At 42.8% G+C, this 13,861-nt stretch overlaps 1 protein-coding gene across 1 annotated transcript in view; it reads left to right on the plus strand.

The window, feature by feature from the left end:
- The window catches only part of YBX3 (Y-box binding protein 3), a 21,598-nt gene extending 9,017 nt beyond the window's left edge, over positions 1-12,581 (plus strand). Inside the window, exons 5-9 of the mRNA XM_007469496.1 lie at positions 546-668; positions 3,733-3,942; positions 8,367-8,464; positions 11,738-11,909; positions 12,516-12,581. Coding sequence (XP_007469558.1) covers positions 546-668; positions 3,733-3,942; positions 8,367-8,464; positions 11,738-11,909; positions 12,516-12,581 — 669 coding nt within the window. The remainder of the gene's footprint in view (positions 1-545; positions 669-3,732; positions 3,943-8,366; positions 8,465-11,737; positions 11,910-12,515) is intronic.
- Positions 12,582-13,861: the final 1,280 nt, after the last annotated feature.

Consider the following 13,861-nt stretch of genomic DNA (forward strand, 5'->3'; position numbering starts at 1 on the left):
GCTGGGAGAAGTTTCCCTCTCAGTAGCTCAGTGCTGGACAGAGCCCTGTGAGCCCACAAGTGCATTCTCTTAGTACCTCGCAGAGTAACATAGGTTTCAACATTTTCTAGGAAGAGAACATTATCTCAGTTATTTTCCAGTGAGGAATATTCCTCCTGGTGTAGCATTCCTTTGTTACAGTTGCATCATATTTACCACTTTGTGTTCTTTAAACAGATATTTACTGCTTTTGAATCAAACAAGAAGGCAAAGGTTGTGGAAGCAGACAAGCTGTATACATTTATTATTATTATTTCTTTAACTTTTTATTTTATATTAGAGTATAGTTGATTAGCAGTGTTGTGTTACTTTCAGGTGTCAAGCTGTACACATTTAAATCAGGACGTCAAGCACCTTGCTCACCTTATTAAAACATGGATGTGTTTTTTAGGTCGCCGAAGGAATCTCTAGTATGTTCTGCCAGCGTTCAACCCTCTGGCTATCTAAGGCCGTGCTTTTGGCTTCTTTTTAACTCCGAGGCTGTCTTTGCTTCTTCCCGTTCTCAGGGTGCAGAAGCAGCCAACGTGACTGGCCCGGACGGCGTTCCTGTGGAAGGGAGCCGATATGCTGCAGATCGGCGCCGCTACAGACGCGGCTACTACGGCAGACGCCGTGGACCGCCCCGTAATGTACGCTGTCTTTCTCTCTAATCAGTGATTGAAGAAATGCACACATCTAAACTCAAGTGTGTATACTTGGAGCACATAAATGCTGTATCTTCTCCTGGAGACACACTGGTTTTTTTTTTGGCGGGGGGGAGACAGGAAGCTTTCATGTCCAGAATTTATCTATAGCTACTGGTCTTATGGGAAACTTGCCATTCAGCAGTTGTATCATTTTGTATGTATTTGGCTGCAAGGAACAGTCATTTAATTATCTTGTAACAAGAAGGCTTAATGAAGGTCGCTGTGCCAAGGTTGTCAAAAAGGTTTTCTCTTGCTTTGGCTCTTTTACCCAGCCAGAACCGCGTCATGCGGCATTCACTGGGAAAGGGGACCGGGATTCCTGTGACTGGCTTGAATCTGTTGTTCCTCCCTTGTTAACGTCTAAGAAAGTCAGCCTTTGGTTGGCAAGGAGGAATGGGGAACGGCTCAGGAATAAGTGATGAACAGTGCTGGCCACAGATATATCAAGTAATTTGCCTCAGTTACGTAGCTATTTTATTTAGCATAGCATCTCCCATCATTTCAAAGTAAAGAAGCAATAAATAATTTTCTGGATTTTTAGTCCTTTAGATTGGTACCAATCCAGGTGGAAGGGCTTACAACCAAGTCCAGCTGGAGTTTTCTTAGGAGGCTCAGTTTAAAGTATTCTCAAGGCAGCCAGAAAGACTCCCGTCCAGTTTGTGGTCATGAGGATCCTATTAGATGTGAGTCATTTTTTGATGTTTCTAGAGTTAGTACCTGGGATTGGTACTATGGAATAAAATCCGAACACTAAGTCTGTTTCAAGGATAAGAAGAAGGTTTAGCATCACAAGATGCTTTGTGAGCACAGGACTGTGGCTATGTATAACATCCAAGGAAAACTTTTGAAAAATCTCACCAGAAGAAAGGATTTGAAGATTGAGAATGATTTATCTCTACACTTTGATAGATTAATATCTTTCTGCTTACCTAGATGCTTCCTCTCTTCGTTCTGTCATCTTCACACGCAGCCCAAACTGATTATCAGATTCCTTATGACATCTTATTTTTCTATTTCTATATTTCTCTTACCCATGTTTTGCTTATCCTATGTGATTTTTAAAAATAAGCTGTGTAGGGGGTGGTAGATATGAGCTACCATAACATTTACTCTTTCAAGTTCACCAGATTCATGGAGTTCTAGTTGTAATTATTTTGATTTCTAGGTTAATTCAGAAGTAAAAGTGGGCGAAAACCTTTAGCAAAAACTTTCTTTGAAGGCTTTTCTCAGCTGGAAATTCTGAAGTCACGCATGTGAAAGATATTTAGAAATAAAATTATCAAAATTCTGAAAGTAAACATAAATGAAGGTTTTCTGTTGTGATGTCTTTAAGTCCTAACAGCTTACTGAGTATGTTTGGCAATGGTGGTGCCAATGTTCTTATTTTGTAGAACTTTTAACGAAAGATCTGGCTATGGAAGACTCAAGAGATACAGAAAACCTAAAGAGAAAACCTTACTATTTTGGTGAACATTTTCTATGCTAATATGTCTTTACATAATTGGGGATTGTACCTGATACAGGCTTTAAAAAGTGTAGAATGGCTTAGTTTTTCTGAAATTAGACTAGTTGAGGCCGTAGTTGAAGCTTTTCCTCTTTCGGAATTGAGTTGCCCACGTGAGCTTTGTTCTGGAGGGCTCTAAATCTTAACTATCCTCAACCCCAGTGTCAGTCATTTTATTTCGTTCATTTTAAATTTGTTCATTTTCAAAAATTATAGTTGCTTCCCTCAAGACTACCTTTGGCATAGCAATCCCCCTGTAAAGCAGGATTTGAAATAAAAAATTCTTTGAGGGGTGTTTAGCTGTTTGCTTATTATTTTTCTTTTTGATATAAAATATTAGTATGTGATATGGTAGTTTAAATACAGGAAAAAATATAAAGTGAGTCAGTACTTGCCTTTGTTAATAAGTTTATTATATTCAGAAACTGTCTATATTTATTACTTACTACTGTCTATTAAAGTGCAATTAAAACTTTATTCCTAAACATATAAAGAGAATCATGCCATAAGTCAGTGGTTCTCTTTTGGTTTTTGGACCCATTTATATGCTTAAATATGGGATCCCAGAGTGTTTGTTTATGTGTGTTTATACCTATTAATATTTATTGTATTAAAGTAAAGCAGAAATTTAAAAGATTTAGTTTATTTAAAATAAGCTCATTACTTGTAAACATAAATAATATTTTTTTCATGAAAACTATATTTTTTAACTGAGAAGAGTGGTGTTACTTTATGTGATTTTTTTGCAAATCACTGATCTCCGGTTTAATAGAAGACAGCTGGATTCTCACAGCTCCTGCATTGGGGCTGCCAAGGGGCCACGTGTCACTGTAGTTTCTGGGTGATTCCCCTCCCCCCCAACCTCATGAGTGAATGAGAGGGGAAAAGACAGATAGCATCTTACCAGCATTATGAGAATAGTTTGATCTCAGTAACCCCTTGGGAAGGGTTTCAGAGACCGCCCCCCCCCCCCCCCCCCCCGGTCAAAAAGGCCATCTCAAAAAAGTGTAAAATCCAGAAAGGCAGGACACCCGGCCATCCCTACTTTGAGAACTGCTCCAGGAAGCAAACCACTTAGGACCAACCTGTTGATAACACCACAAAACATATTTTTCTCGCCTTTTCCCCAGTGGATGGCCAATGTTGAGGGAGACACATTTGGTGGAGCTAAATATTCTAAACTTGTATATGTTTTTTGGGTGGCTGGTCAACTGATATACACGAATTCTAACTAGATGCGAACTAAATTCGTTAGAGATTGATTGCACTTGCCTTTCTGCTTCTTGGTATTTTATGTGCGCAGATCTCCTGGAATCTAAATGTGGTTTATCCCAGGTAATCACCTGATAATCTGGGTTAAATGCATTTTTGTCCGTCTGATAGAGGGGATTGTTCCTCTGGGGGAGAAATTGTTCTCTTCCGTGGACATCCACCCTACAGGGTACTCTTGGGTTCTCACCTTGCCGAAGCGTCTTCTGAATCTCTGTTTCCTTGCCTCGCTAGTGCGCTGGGGAGGAGGAGGAAGGGAGCGGCAGCGAAGGATTTGGCGCCTCCGCCGCTGACGGGCAGCTCGCTGGGGCCCTGAGTCAGCGGCGCCGCCCCCAGTACCGCCCCCAGTACCGCCCCCAGTACCCGCGGCGCTTCCCGCCTTACCACGTGGGACAGACCTCTGACCGCCGCTCCCGGGTCTTTCCCCAACCCAACGGAACGCAGGTAAACTTGCACCGGGGGCTCCTCTTCAGCGGTCCTCACCCCTCCGTCCGGCCTCCGCCTCCGCCTCCTCCTCCAGCACCAGTGGCCGGAAATCAAACCTAGCTTTTGGCTTCCCGATGCTTCCAAAGCGGACTAGGCGGCCTTCTCAGAGCAGGCATTCCAGTCACACTTCTTCAAGCACGACCACCTGGGCCGTGCCTATAACCGGGGGCGCTGGGTGGACAGGGTACAGTTCTAGTTTAGGGAAGAATGAGAGACGTAGAGTAGAGACCGCTGGCACGTGTAAGCGCTGAACCCTGAAGCCAGGCGGGCCTGGATTTGAATCTTGCCTCCAGCTGTGAGCTTTTGAGGTCGACGGTGGCCATCCATTGAATGGAGATAATTGCCTCACTGTGGGGTTGTGTTGATTAAATCAAAGGTAAAGACCTTAGTGTGATGCCTCAGGATGGAGAATGTCTCTATAAAGTCCTTAATTTAGATGAAATAGTGTTGATTATTAAGAAAACCTAACGCAGAGTGGGGATTGTTGATTCTCGATTGGTTCTCCTTTTTACTGCAAAATATTGATACAAGTATCATGAACTTGACCTGTAATTAATAAGCCTTTTAACAGCTTTGCAGTTCCCAGGAAACTTGGTGATCTCGGGATAGGACATCATTTTTGTTACTACCAGCTACAACTTCCTCTTAGTATCCTTGGTTTTTGTTGTTTCACTAAGTGTTTTGACTGAACATTATGTTCAGTTTGTTCTTTGCTGCCCTTTTCCCTTGCTATCATGCATGACTGTGTTCTTTCTACATGGCTTCTTGTTTTTTTTTCCCCTTCTACTCTTTAACAGCTGTCCCTGACAAATGTGCTAAAAATAACAAGTAGCCTTACATATATGGAGAGATTGGGTACATGAGGCATAGTAGGTTTCTTTAGAGGGCAGCACCCTGGGCCTCTAGGAAATGAGGACAGGAAGAGTCAGGGAGATTGTAATACACATTTATTTTTAGGGCATTAGTAGTACCTTCCTGAAATAATCCTTCTTAGTATTAGCATATACGTGTGTATCATACTCTTTTGAGAATATGATGATTATTTTCTAGATCGTTTGAAATAAAGTATATTTCACCTTAGGAATGGGAGGTTCAGAGCAAAGGGGTTCTTTGGTGCGATGCAGAAGAGCAAGTTGAAAACTAATTTTGAAAATGTGCATATTCTGGTAAACACATTTAGTTCTCTTAACTTGGGTTGAAATTCTTACCCATTTAATAGCGAACATGAAGTCTTCAACAGTTTTTCCTTAGAACCCTTCTAATACATACCATGTTTAATGTTCAGTGACAGAAGTTGGCTTAAGCCAACCAACAGCACCAAACGAAAATTCGTAAAACTTTCTTCTGTATAGCTTAGGCTACTTCCAGGTTGTCCATGTAATGGCTTAAAACTATGGAGAGATCTCTGAGATGGTAAAGGTTGTTGAGGTCAAGTGGAAAAGTCTTTGCCAGCATTTTCTACTATTGTATATACAAAACTGTGACATGTATTGGACACAACAGGAAAGAAATGAAAATATGCAGGCCAGTAGTATTTCCCTTCTGTACTGAGGACGTAATATAGCATGATATATCAGTGTCCAGAGGACTTCCATTTTTTTAAAGATAATAATTCTAGATACTTGAAAAATAAGTCGAATTGGTTACTGAGCTAAATCAGCTGTTTGTAGTCTGTGAGAAAAGAATTATATGACAGAGGAAAAGGAGCAACATTGTTTGGCATCCACCAAGGGACAGATGTTTGAAATCAGTTCTTAGTTTTCCCTACAGCTTTATGGAGTTGGCAGTGGTATCCAGATTTTTGTTGTTGTTAAAAATGAAGGGATTTGAGTAGTTTAAAGAATTAGCAACTTTTACCTAAGGTTACATGGGCAAGAAGTGGTAGAGCTTGGTTTAAACTCAGTCTGTCCAGTCTCTTCCCATTCTGTCATTCCAGTAAAGGCTTATCCTTCATACGTGTTCGTTGCTGTTTCTGTGTGTGTGTGCGTGTGTGTGTGTGTGTGTATCAGAGTTCCGGAGGAAGCAGCAGCTTTGCTTGTTCAGAGAAGTAAGGGAGGCTCATGTGTTTGGGATGGTGTGAGTGAAGAGAGGGGTGAGGTGAGATTAAGGTGCTATCTTAGGACGGGTCAAGCATGCTGGGTAGACCAAGATAAGAACTATTGACCTACCCCAAATGTGATGAAAAGCCAGTTAAGGGATCTAAATAGGGAAGAAACGTATTTGAGGAATCACTGGACAGTTTAAGGAGGCTAGACCATGGGGGGCAGCAGCAGAAGTAGGGAGACCAGCTGACATACTTCCCCCATGGAGAGGGGATCAGGGGGGCATGGATTAGAGTGCTAGCAGTGGAGGTGTGAGGAGTGGTCAGATTTCGGAAATGTTTTCAGCATGGAAGGGGCAACGTGCTGATGGGCTGAATGTGTGCTGTGAGGAGTAAAGGGTACCTTTGTGAAGAAAGACCAGGTTTGGGCGGAAACACAGAAGTCATTTGGAGATCTTCTCTTGGGCAGATCAAATATGCCGCACACACACACACACATTTACGCATGTGTAACTTACAGTGTGTGTATGTGCCTATGTATTTGTGTGTGTTCCTTATTTCTGCCTATTAAAATGGCCTGAAGTCAATGACATGTTAACAGCATTGAGCATGCCTGGCCCCCGATTTTTCATTTATAACTGTCATTCTCCAATAAAAAGAAGCCCCTCTGGAGAAACAGCTGATTTCGGAGCCAGGCCAGAGAGAGTACAATATGAGCCTGGAACATCTTGCTGTGCCAGAAAGCAAGGAAGTGCTCAAAGAATGCTGGAGACACGTCCAGTAGGCCATGAGCCAGCTGGAAAGGGTTCCCATTGGCCACTAATGATAGTAACAGATTATAACTCATTGAATAGCGTAGAAAACCATGAGTCTTTACAGATATAGACAAATAAATATATTGAATTTGATAAGGAGTGAAATATTTACGGACTTTGAAAGTACTTCACAAAATCATCATAAATTACAAAGGAGGATAGAGTAAGCTTAGCATGGAGGAGCTGTACTGGTGAACACTGTCAGTAACGGTACGGGTTGAAACCAAGTGCCGTCTGACTGGATGCAGTGAGAAGAATCCAGTGCCACTTTTGTGGCTTCCCTTCCAAAGGTGCATAAGCTACATCATGAGAAGACACCAAACAGCCCCAACTCAGGGCTATTTTACAAAATGACTGCTCCTGTAACCTTTAAAAGTGTCAAGGTTGTGAAAACCAAGTGAAGATTGAAGAACTGTTTAGATAAAGAGACAACTAGGTTCAAGGCATGGTTCCAAATGAGTCCCTTTGCTGTAAAGAACATTACTGGCACAACTGGTGAAACTCAAAAAAAATGGAGTCTGAGGATTAGAGTCTATACTTCCAGCTGTCCTGTAAGTTTGTGATTATTTAAAGAACAAAGTTGGAGAAGATGGGTGCTATTTCAGCAGGTTTATATGCCTGGAAGGAAATGACGGAGGAGAGAAGGGGGTGGGGGATTGAGAGTTCAAGTGCCCTAGCAGGCCAGAAAGAGGGGCTGGCTTTGGCTATGAGCATGGACCACTCAGTCAGTCTGATGAGAGAAGAAAAGGCAAATGCAGTTGGTTGGTAGATTTGATGGTGAAAGAATGTGGAGATTCTTCTCTAATTGCTTCTCTTTTCTTAGTGAAATACGGAGAAGGAAGGGAGATTACTTTTGAGGGGAAAAAGAAAAAAAGATTGAGATGTGGCTGTATTATAAAGAATTTCAGAGATTGTTGGTGGGTTTTTTTCTTTGTTTTTAGCTCTTTCTTCCCCTGGAAGTTCTGCAATATATTATTTCCCCAGCTTAAAATAAATTTCTCAAGGAAGGATATTTTATTTTTTTAATGCTGTACTTCAAAAAATAATGCAAACAGATGAAAGGAAAAAATTGTGAAAGGAAGAAATCATAGGTGAAGGTGTGGTGGAACCTTTGAATGTAGAAACCATTACCGTATTGAAGGGATACCCAGTTTGTAGAATGAGTGGGTCTGAGTTTGAAAAGATTCTCTTTGCCCCATTTCAGTACATCATTCCATTTCCTTTTGTAATAGAGGTTTTCTTTCAAGAGGTGAATGGAACACTTCAAAATTTTTAATATTGTAAAATAAATTTAGGCGTACTGGGGTAAGGCAAAAGACTGTCTAGTGGGAATGAGTCTTTCTTTCTTTCCTGTCATTCACACAGATCTAATCAGTACATAGTTCACTGTTAGAATTGAGAGTTCCCAGCTCCGTAATGAAGCCTTTTATTTTCTCCTTTTAAAAAAATTTCTGAAGGCAACTGTGTGCCGTGTCTCATATCCTGTAGCCTGACACTCATGTTTGGCTCTCCATGCCTCCTCCTAGGCGGGTGAGATTGGAGAGATGAAGGATGGAGTCCCAGAGGGAGCACAACTTCAGGGACCAGTTCATCGAAATCCGACTTATCGCGCAAGGTACCGTAGGTAGGTAACGTTTTCTAAGAGCTAATGACCGATTGCAGGACTTGTGAGCCACAGTAGGATGGAAGAGGACGTTGCAGGTCTGTTTTGTGGATTTATTATGTAATGAGAAGATGTGGCTGTTTGGACCATATGTCCAAGTTGTGGGAGGGGCTCTGCGATCCATGTTTTCACACGGCTGTGTGGCCTTCCCCCTGCTTAATGATTAGGATTTTTAGTTATCCCTGTACCAGAGCAGCATTTGCTTCTGAGAAGTTTCCCATGATGTAAAGTCATACTGGATTTTTATTATATTTAACGGGATAAGCGGAAATGAATTGATGGATCATTCATTCGGTGGTGGTGCTATGAATGGAGGGAGAGTTGGCTGCCAGCGAGTGTTTGGGACACTGAATATTCTGATAACTGGGGCGGTCTAATGCGGGGGTTAAATCAGCCTACAGATCATATCGTCTGTGTTTAAATCCCCACCCTACGATTAGCAGCCCCTGTGTAGCTGTATCTCCTCCAGCAAGTTTCAGGACTCCTCTTAGACTTAGTTGCCAGCTTATGCAGTGGACAGTAAGGGATATTCTACTGCTGTCAATAGGGTTAGATGTACTAAGGCGTTTCAGGTAATCAGTATGATGCCTGGTATAGTAAGCCCTCAATAAATTAATCGATTAGTACTACTACCAATATTGTTAAGGTTAGTGAAGGAGGGACGTCCTCGGTGGCGCAGTGGTTAAGAATCCGCCTGCCAATGCAGGGGACACGGGTTCGAGCACTGGTCCGGGAAGATCCCACATGCCACGGAGCAACTAAACCTGTGTGCCACGACTACTGAGCCCGCTCTCTAGAGCCTGCGAGCCACAGCTGCAGGAGAATTGAGAGTTCCCAGCTCCGTAATGAAGCCTTTTATTTTCTCCTTTTAAAAAAATTTCTGAAGGCAACTGTGTGCCGTGTCTCATATCCTGTAGCCTGACACTCATGTTTGGCTCTCCATGCCTCCTCCTAGGCGGGTGAGATTGGAGAGATGAAGGATGGAGTCCCAGAGGGAGCACAACTTCAGGGACCAGTTCATCGAAATCCGACTTATCGCGCAAGGTACCGTAGGTAGGTAACGTTTTCTAAGAGCTAATGACCGATTGCAGGACTTGTGAGCCACAGTAGGATGGAAGAGGACGTTGCAGGTCTGTTTTGTGGATTTATTATGTAATGAGAAGATGTGGCTGTTTGGACCATATGTCCAAGTTGTGGGAGGGGCTCTGCGATCCATGTTTTCACACGGCTGTGTGGCCTTCCCCCTGCTTAATGATTAGGATTTTTAGTTATCCCTGTACCAGAGCAGCATTTGCTTCTGAGAAGTTTCCCATGATGTAAAGTCATACTGGATTTTTATTATATTTAACGGGATAAGCGGAAATGAATTGATGGATCATTCATTCGGTGGTGGTGCTATGAATGGAGGGAGAGTTGGCTGCCAGCGAGTGTTTGGGACACTGAATATTCTGATAACTGGGGCGGTCTAATGCGGGGGTTAAATCAGCCTACAGATCATATCGTCTGTGTTTAAATCCCCACCCTACGATTAGCAGCCCCTGTGTAGCTGTATCTCCTCCAGCAAGTTTCAGGACTCCTCTTAGACTTAGTTGCCAGCTTATGCAGTGGACAGTAAGGGATATTCTACTGCTGTCAATAGGGTTAGATGTACTAAGGCGTTTCAGGTAATCAGTATGATGCCTGGTATAGTAAGCCCTCAATAAATTAATCGATTAGTACTACTACCAATATTGTTAAGGTTAGTGAAGGAGGGACGTCCTCGGTGGCGCAGTGGTTAAGAATCCGCCTGCCAATGCAGGGGACACGGGTTCGAGCACTGGTCCGGGAAGATCCCACATGCCACGGAGCAACTAAACCTGTGTGCCACGACTACTGAGCCCGCTCTCTAGAGCCTGCGAGCCACAGCTGCAGGAGCCCATGAGCCACAACTACTGAAGCCTGTTTGCCTAGAGCCTGTGCTCTGCAGCAGGGGAAGCCACCGCAATGAGAAGCCCACGCACCACAACGAAGAGTAGCCCCCGCTCTCAGCAACTAGAGAAAACCCACATGCAGCCATGAAGACCCAACGCACCCAAAAATAAATACATAAAATAAATAAATTTATTAAAAGAAAAAGATTAGTGCAGGAGTGTTATTTTATTTCTGCTTTATCCCTTGTGAAGACCGGATTAATGCAGGAGTGTTATTTTATTTCTGCTTTATCCCTTGTGAAGACTGGGTTGGGCTAGACTCCCTAAGATTCTTTTTAAGCTTTTTAAGCCTTCCTGTTCCTTTACCCTGTCCTTGAGGAGCTTCATTTCCCAATGACGTTTGTACCACCCTGAAGTGTGGCAATATGGGTTTATTGAGAGGCGAGTAAGTATATTATTTGGGGAAGGATTTGTACCACTCTACGTCTTCTTTTCTCCCAAGATTCATTTCAGAGTTAGACATAGTCATTCTAATGATTCATTACAAAGGACTTTGGAAATAAAAGAGGCTTCATAGAAATGTCTTCAGGAAAACAGAAAAAAGACAGTAGTGTATGTGAACCCCAACTCTGTCAATCTCTAGCTGTGTGATCAAAGTTGCATTTGACCTTTTTTGACCTATAAAAGCAGCAGTCCTTTATGGTTCAACCAGATACTTACCCTCTTTAAACGTCTTGGTTTTCTTACTGTAAATCTTAAACTCACAAAATTAGCCCTGAAATTAAATTAGATAATTAACGTGAAAACACACCAACACAGGCTTTGGCACACAGTGAGCGATGTTCGTTTGCTTCCCACGTCGAATCCCCTTAGACTCCACTGCATGCTGTCCATGGAGGGCAGATACGGGAGTGCTTTTCTTTTTTAATTTTTCCATCCTCGGTGCCTGTCAAAGTGCCTGGTAGGATCGTAGTGTATGTTCGGTATATGTTTGTTCACAGTGTTCAGGTGAAGGGGGAAGATGACAGAAAAATAGGGGTTTTTTACCACACCTTTGTTCTACTTGCCTGTGCATAATTCTAGCAGTAAGTCTTGATCGCTTGACTTTTTAATCTTTAAAAATAAAACCTGGGAATTCTCTGGCAGTCCAGTGGTTAGGGCTCCGACCTCTCACTGCTGAGGGCCCGGGTTCAGTCCCTGGTTGGGGAACTAAGATCCCACAAGCTGCGCAGTGCAGCCAAAATAAATAAATAATAAATAAATAAATAAAACCTGATGTTCTTGAGGGCATCTGTTCTCTTTTCTCCTGTGTTCTCTGCTCTAGGGGCCCTCCTCGCCCACGACCTGCCCCAGAGGTTGGAGAGGCTGAAGATAAAGAGAATCAACAAGCAGCCAATGGTCCAAACCAGCCACCTGCTCGCCGTGGATACCGGCGCCCCTATAACTATCGGCGTCGCCCCCGTCCTCCTATTGCTCCTGCACAAGATGGCAAAGAGGTGAGTCCAGCCAGCCAGAGGGGATGCTGCCGGATCATCCTTAATCATGTCAAGCTTTAGTATTCCCTTCTAAGAGTGGTTTTATAATCTGAAAACTGAGACTTAAAATGTGTATAATATGTATCATATATTTTTGTGTATAACATTGTTCATTTATATGTGTGTGTGTGTGTGAATAAATATATGTGTGTGTATATATATATATATATATATATATAGAGAGAGAGAGAGAGAGAGAGAGAGAGAGAATGCCCTGCACATATCACAAACCAAATATTTGAATTCAGCCAGTTAACATTCTAGCTAAAACGTTTAGAGCTTTCCAAACAAAAGACAGCATTTAGAGAGAGGAACCTGCTTCTCAGCACATGTTGGAAGCAACTGTATTTTTAATGGCTTTTTGCTATGGAAAGTGGTGGTGTTTAGTTGCCATTTGGAGGCCATTCTTCTGTGGTTCTAATTTTTTGCTCATACTTTAAGAGTAGTTAAGATTTTGCACAGTGATTTACCTTCACAGATCCCGACTTGTGAGACCTTTCAGTCTTGAACTTTCCACTGCCGTATGAATCAGTTAATTTCTGGTTTGTGGTTTTGTTGTGTTTTCAGACCAAGGCAGGTGAAGCACCATCTGAGAACCCTGCTCCAGCCCCCGAGCAGAGCAGTGTCGAGTAACATCCGGCTCCCCAGGCACCTTCACCATCAGCAGGTAGGAGCTCCGGTGGCCAGCACAGGAGCTGATATTCTCTTTAAGTAGCACTGATTTCTCAACAGTAGCACAGATCAGTCTCAACTAGTTCTGTAATTCATCTGGGCCAAGTTTCTGATCTCCATCAGGATTCTGGAGAAAGAGCAGCTTTGGTGGTAAAATATCTCTGAGGCTGATCTTATTTTACTAGGCATTGGGGACGCAAATATGCAGACAGAGTTAATGAGAGTCAAATTCATTTTTCTAGATAGACAGTTGTTAACTATTATCACCACCTCAGAAAACTTTAGAAAGTTTTACTTCTGTGACACCTCGTGGCCAATTTGATCATTTTAAAGTGCCTGACAAGGCCTTATTTTAATAACAGAGGACTGTGACCTGTAGGATAAACAAGAATGTGGTTTTTTTTCTTCCCTTTTCCCTTTGATAACCAACATTATTTATTTTGAGGCAGTGTGTATAGTTTGTGAGAGCCAGTGGGTTTATATATCCAGTGCAGGAGCTAGTAGTCATTTGCTCGAATGATCTTGAGCAGTTTATCCTCTGCAGCGGTACTATTCGGCTGCTGGTAAAATGATACTGACTAGATTCCCCACTAGGGTTGCTGCAAAGACTTAGTGGGATAACACGTATGAGTGCCTAAGCAGAACGTGGCAAAGAGTAACCTCTCCATAAAAGTGAGCTTGTTTTGGGCTTCCCTGGTGGCGCCGTGGTTAAGAACCCGCCTGCCAATGCAGGGGACACGGGTTTGAGCCCTGGCCCTGGAAGATCCCACATGCCGCAGAGCAACTAAGCCCGTGTGCCACAGCTACTGAGCCTGCGCTCTAGAGCCCGCGAGCCACAACTACTGAGCCCGTGTGCCTAGAGCCCACGCACCGCAACGAAGAGTAGCCCCCCCCTCGCCGCAACTAGAGAAAGTCCGCGTGCAGCAGCAAAGACCCAACGCAGCCAAAAGAAAAAAGAAAAGTTGGCTTGCTTTTCTTCATTGTTGCTTCCTGCTTTTTTTCTGTCTTCTTGTTAAAGATCCTGGACATTGTATTTATACAGGTGGAAATATACTAGAAAGACTGGCTCAGCGAGTCTTACAAGAATTTATAAGCCAAAGTTGGTTTCATCCTGGGTTTTTCATCTAATAAGTCCTGAAAGTTTAAGTTTTTAGTATTTCTTGGTTGTTGCCCTTTTCATTACATAAATAAGGACTTCGCTTTTAGTTGAAAGGCAGGTTGTAAAGCTCATAGCAGCAGTG

This window comes from Lipotes vexillifer, unplaced genomic scaffold, assembly GCF_000442215.2.
Source record: "Lipotes vexillifer unplaced genomic scaffold, Lipotes_vexillifer_v1.1 scaffold395, whole genome shotgun sequence".
Classification (NCBI taxonomy): Eukaryota; Metazoa; Chordata; class Mammalia; order Artiodactyla; family Lipotidae; genus Lipotes; species Lipotes vexillifer.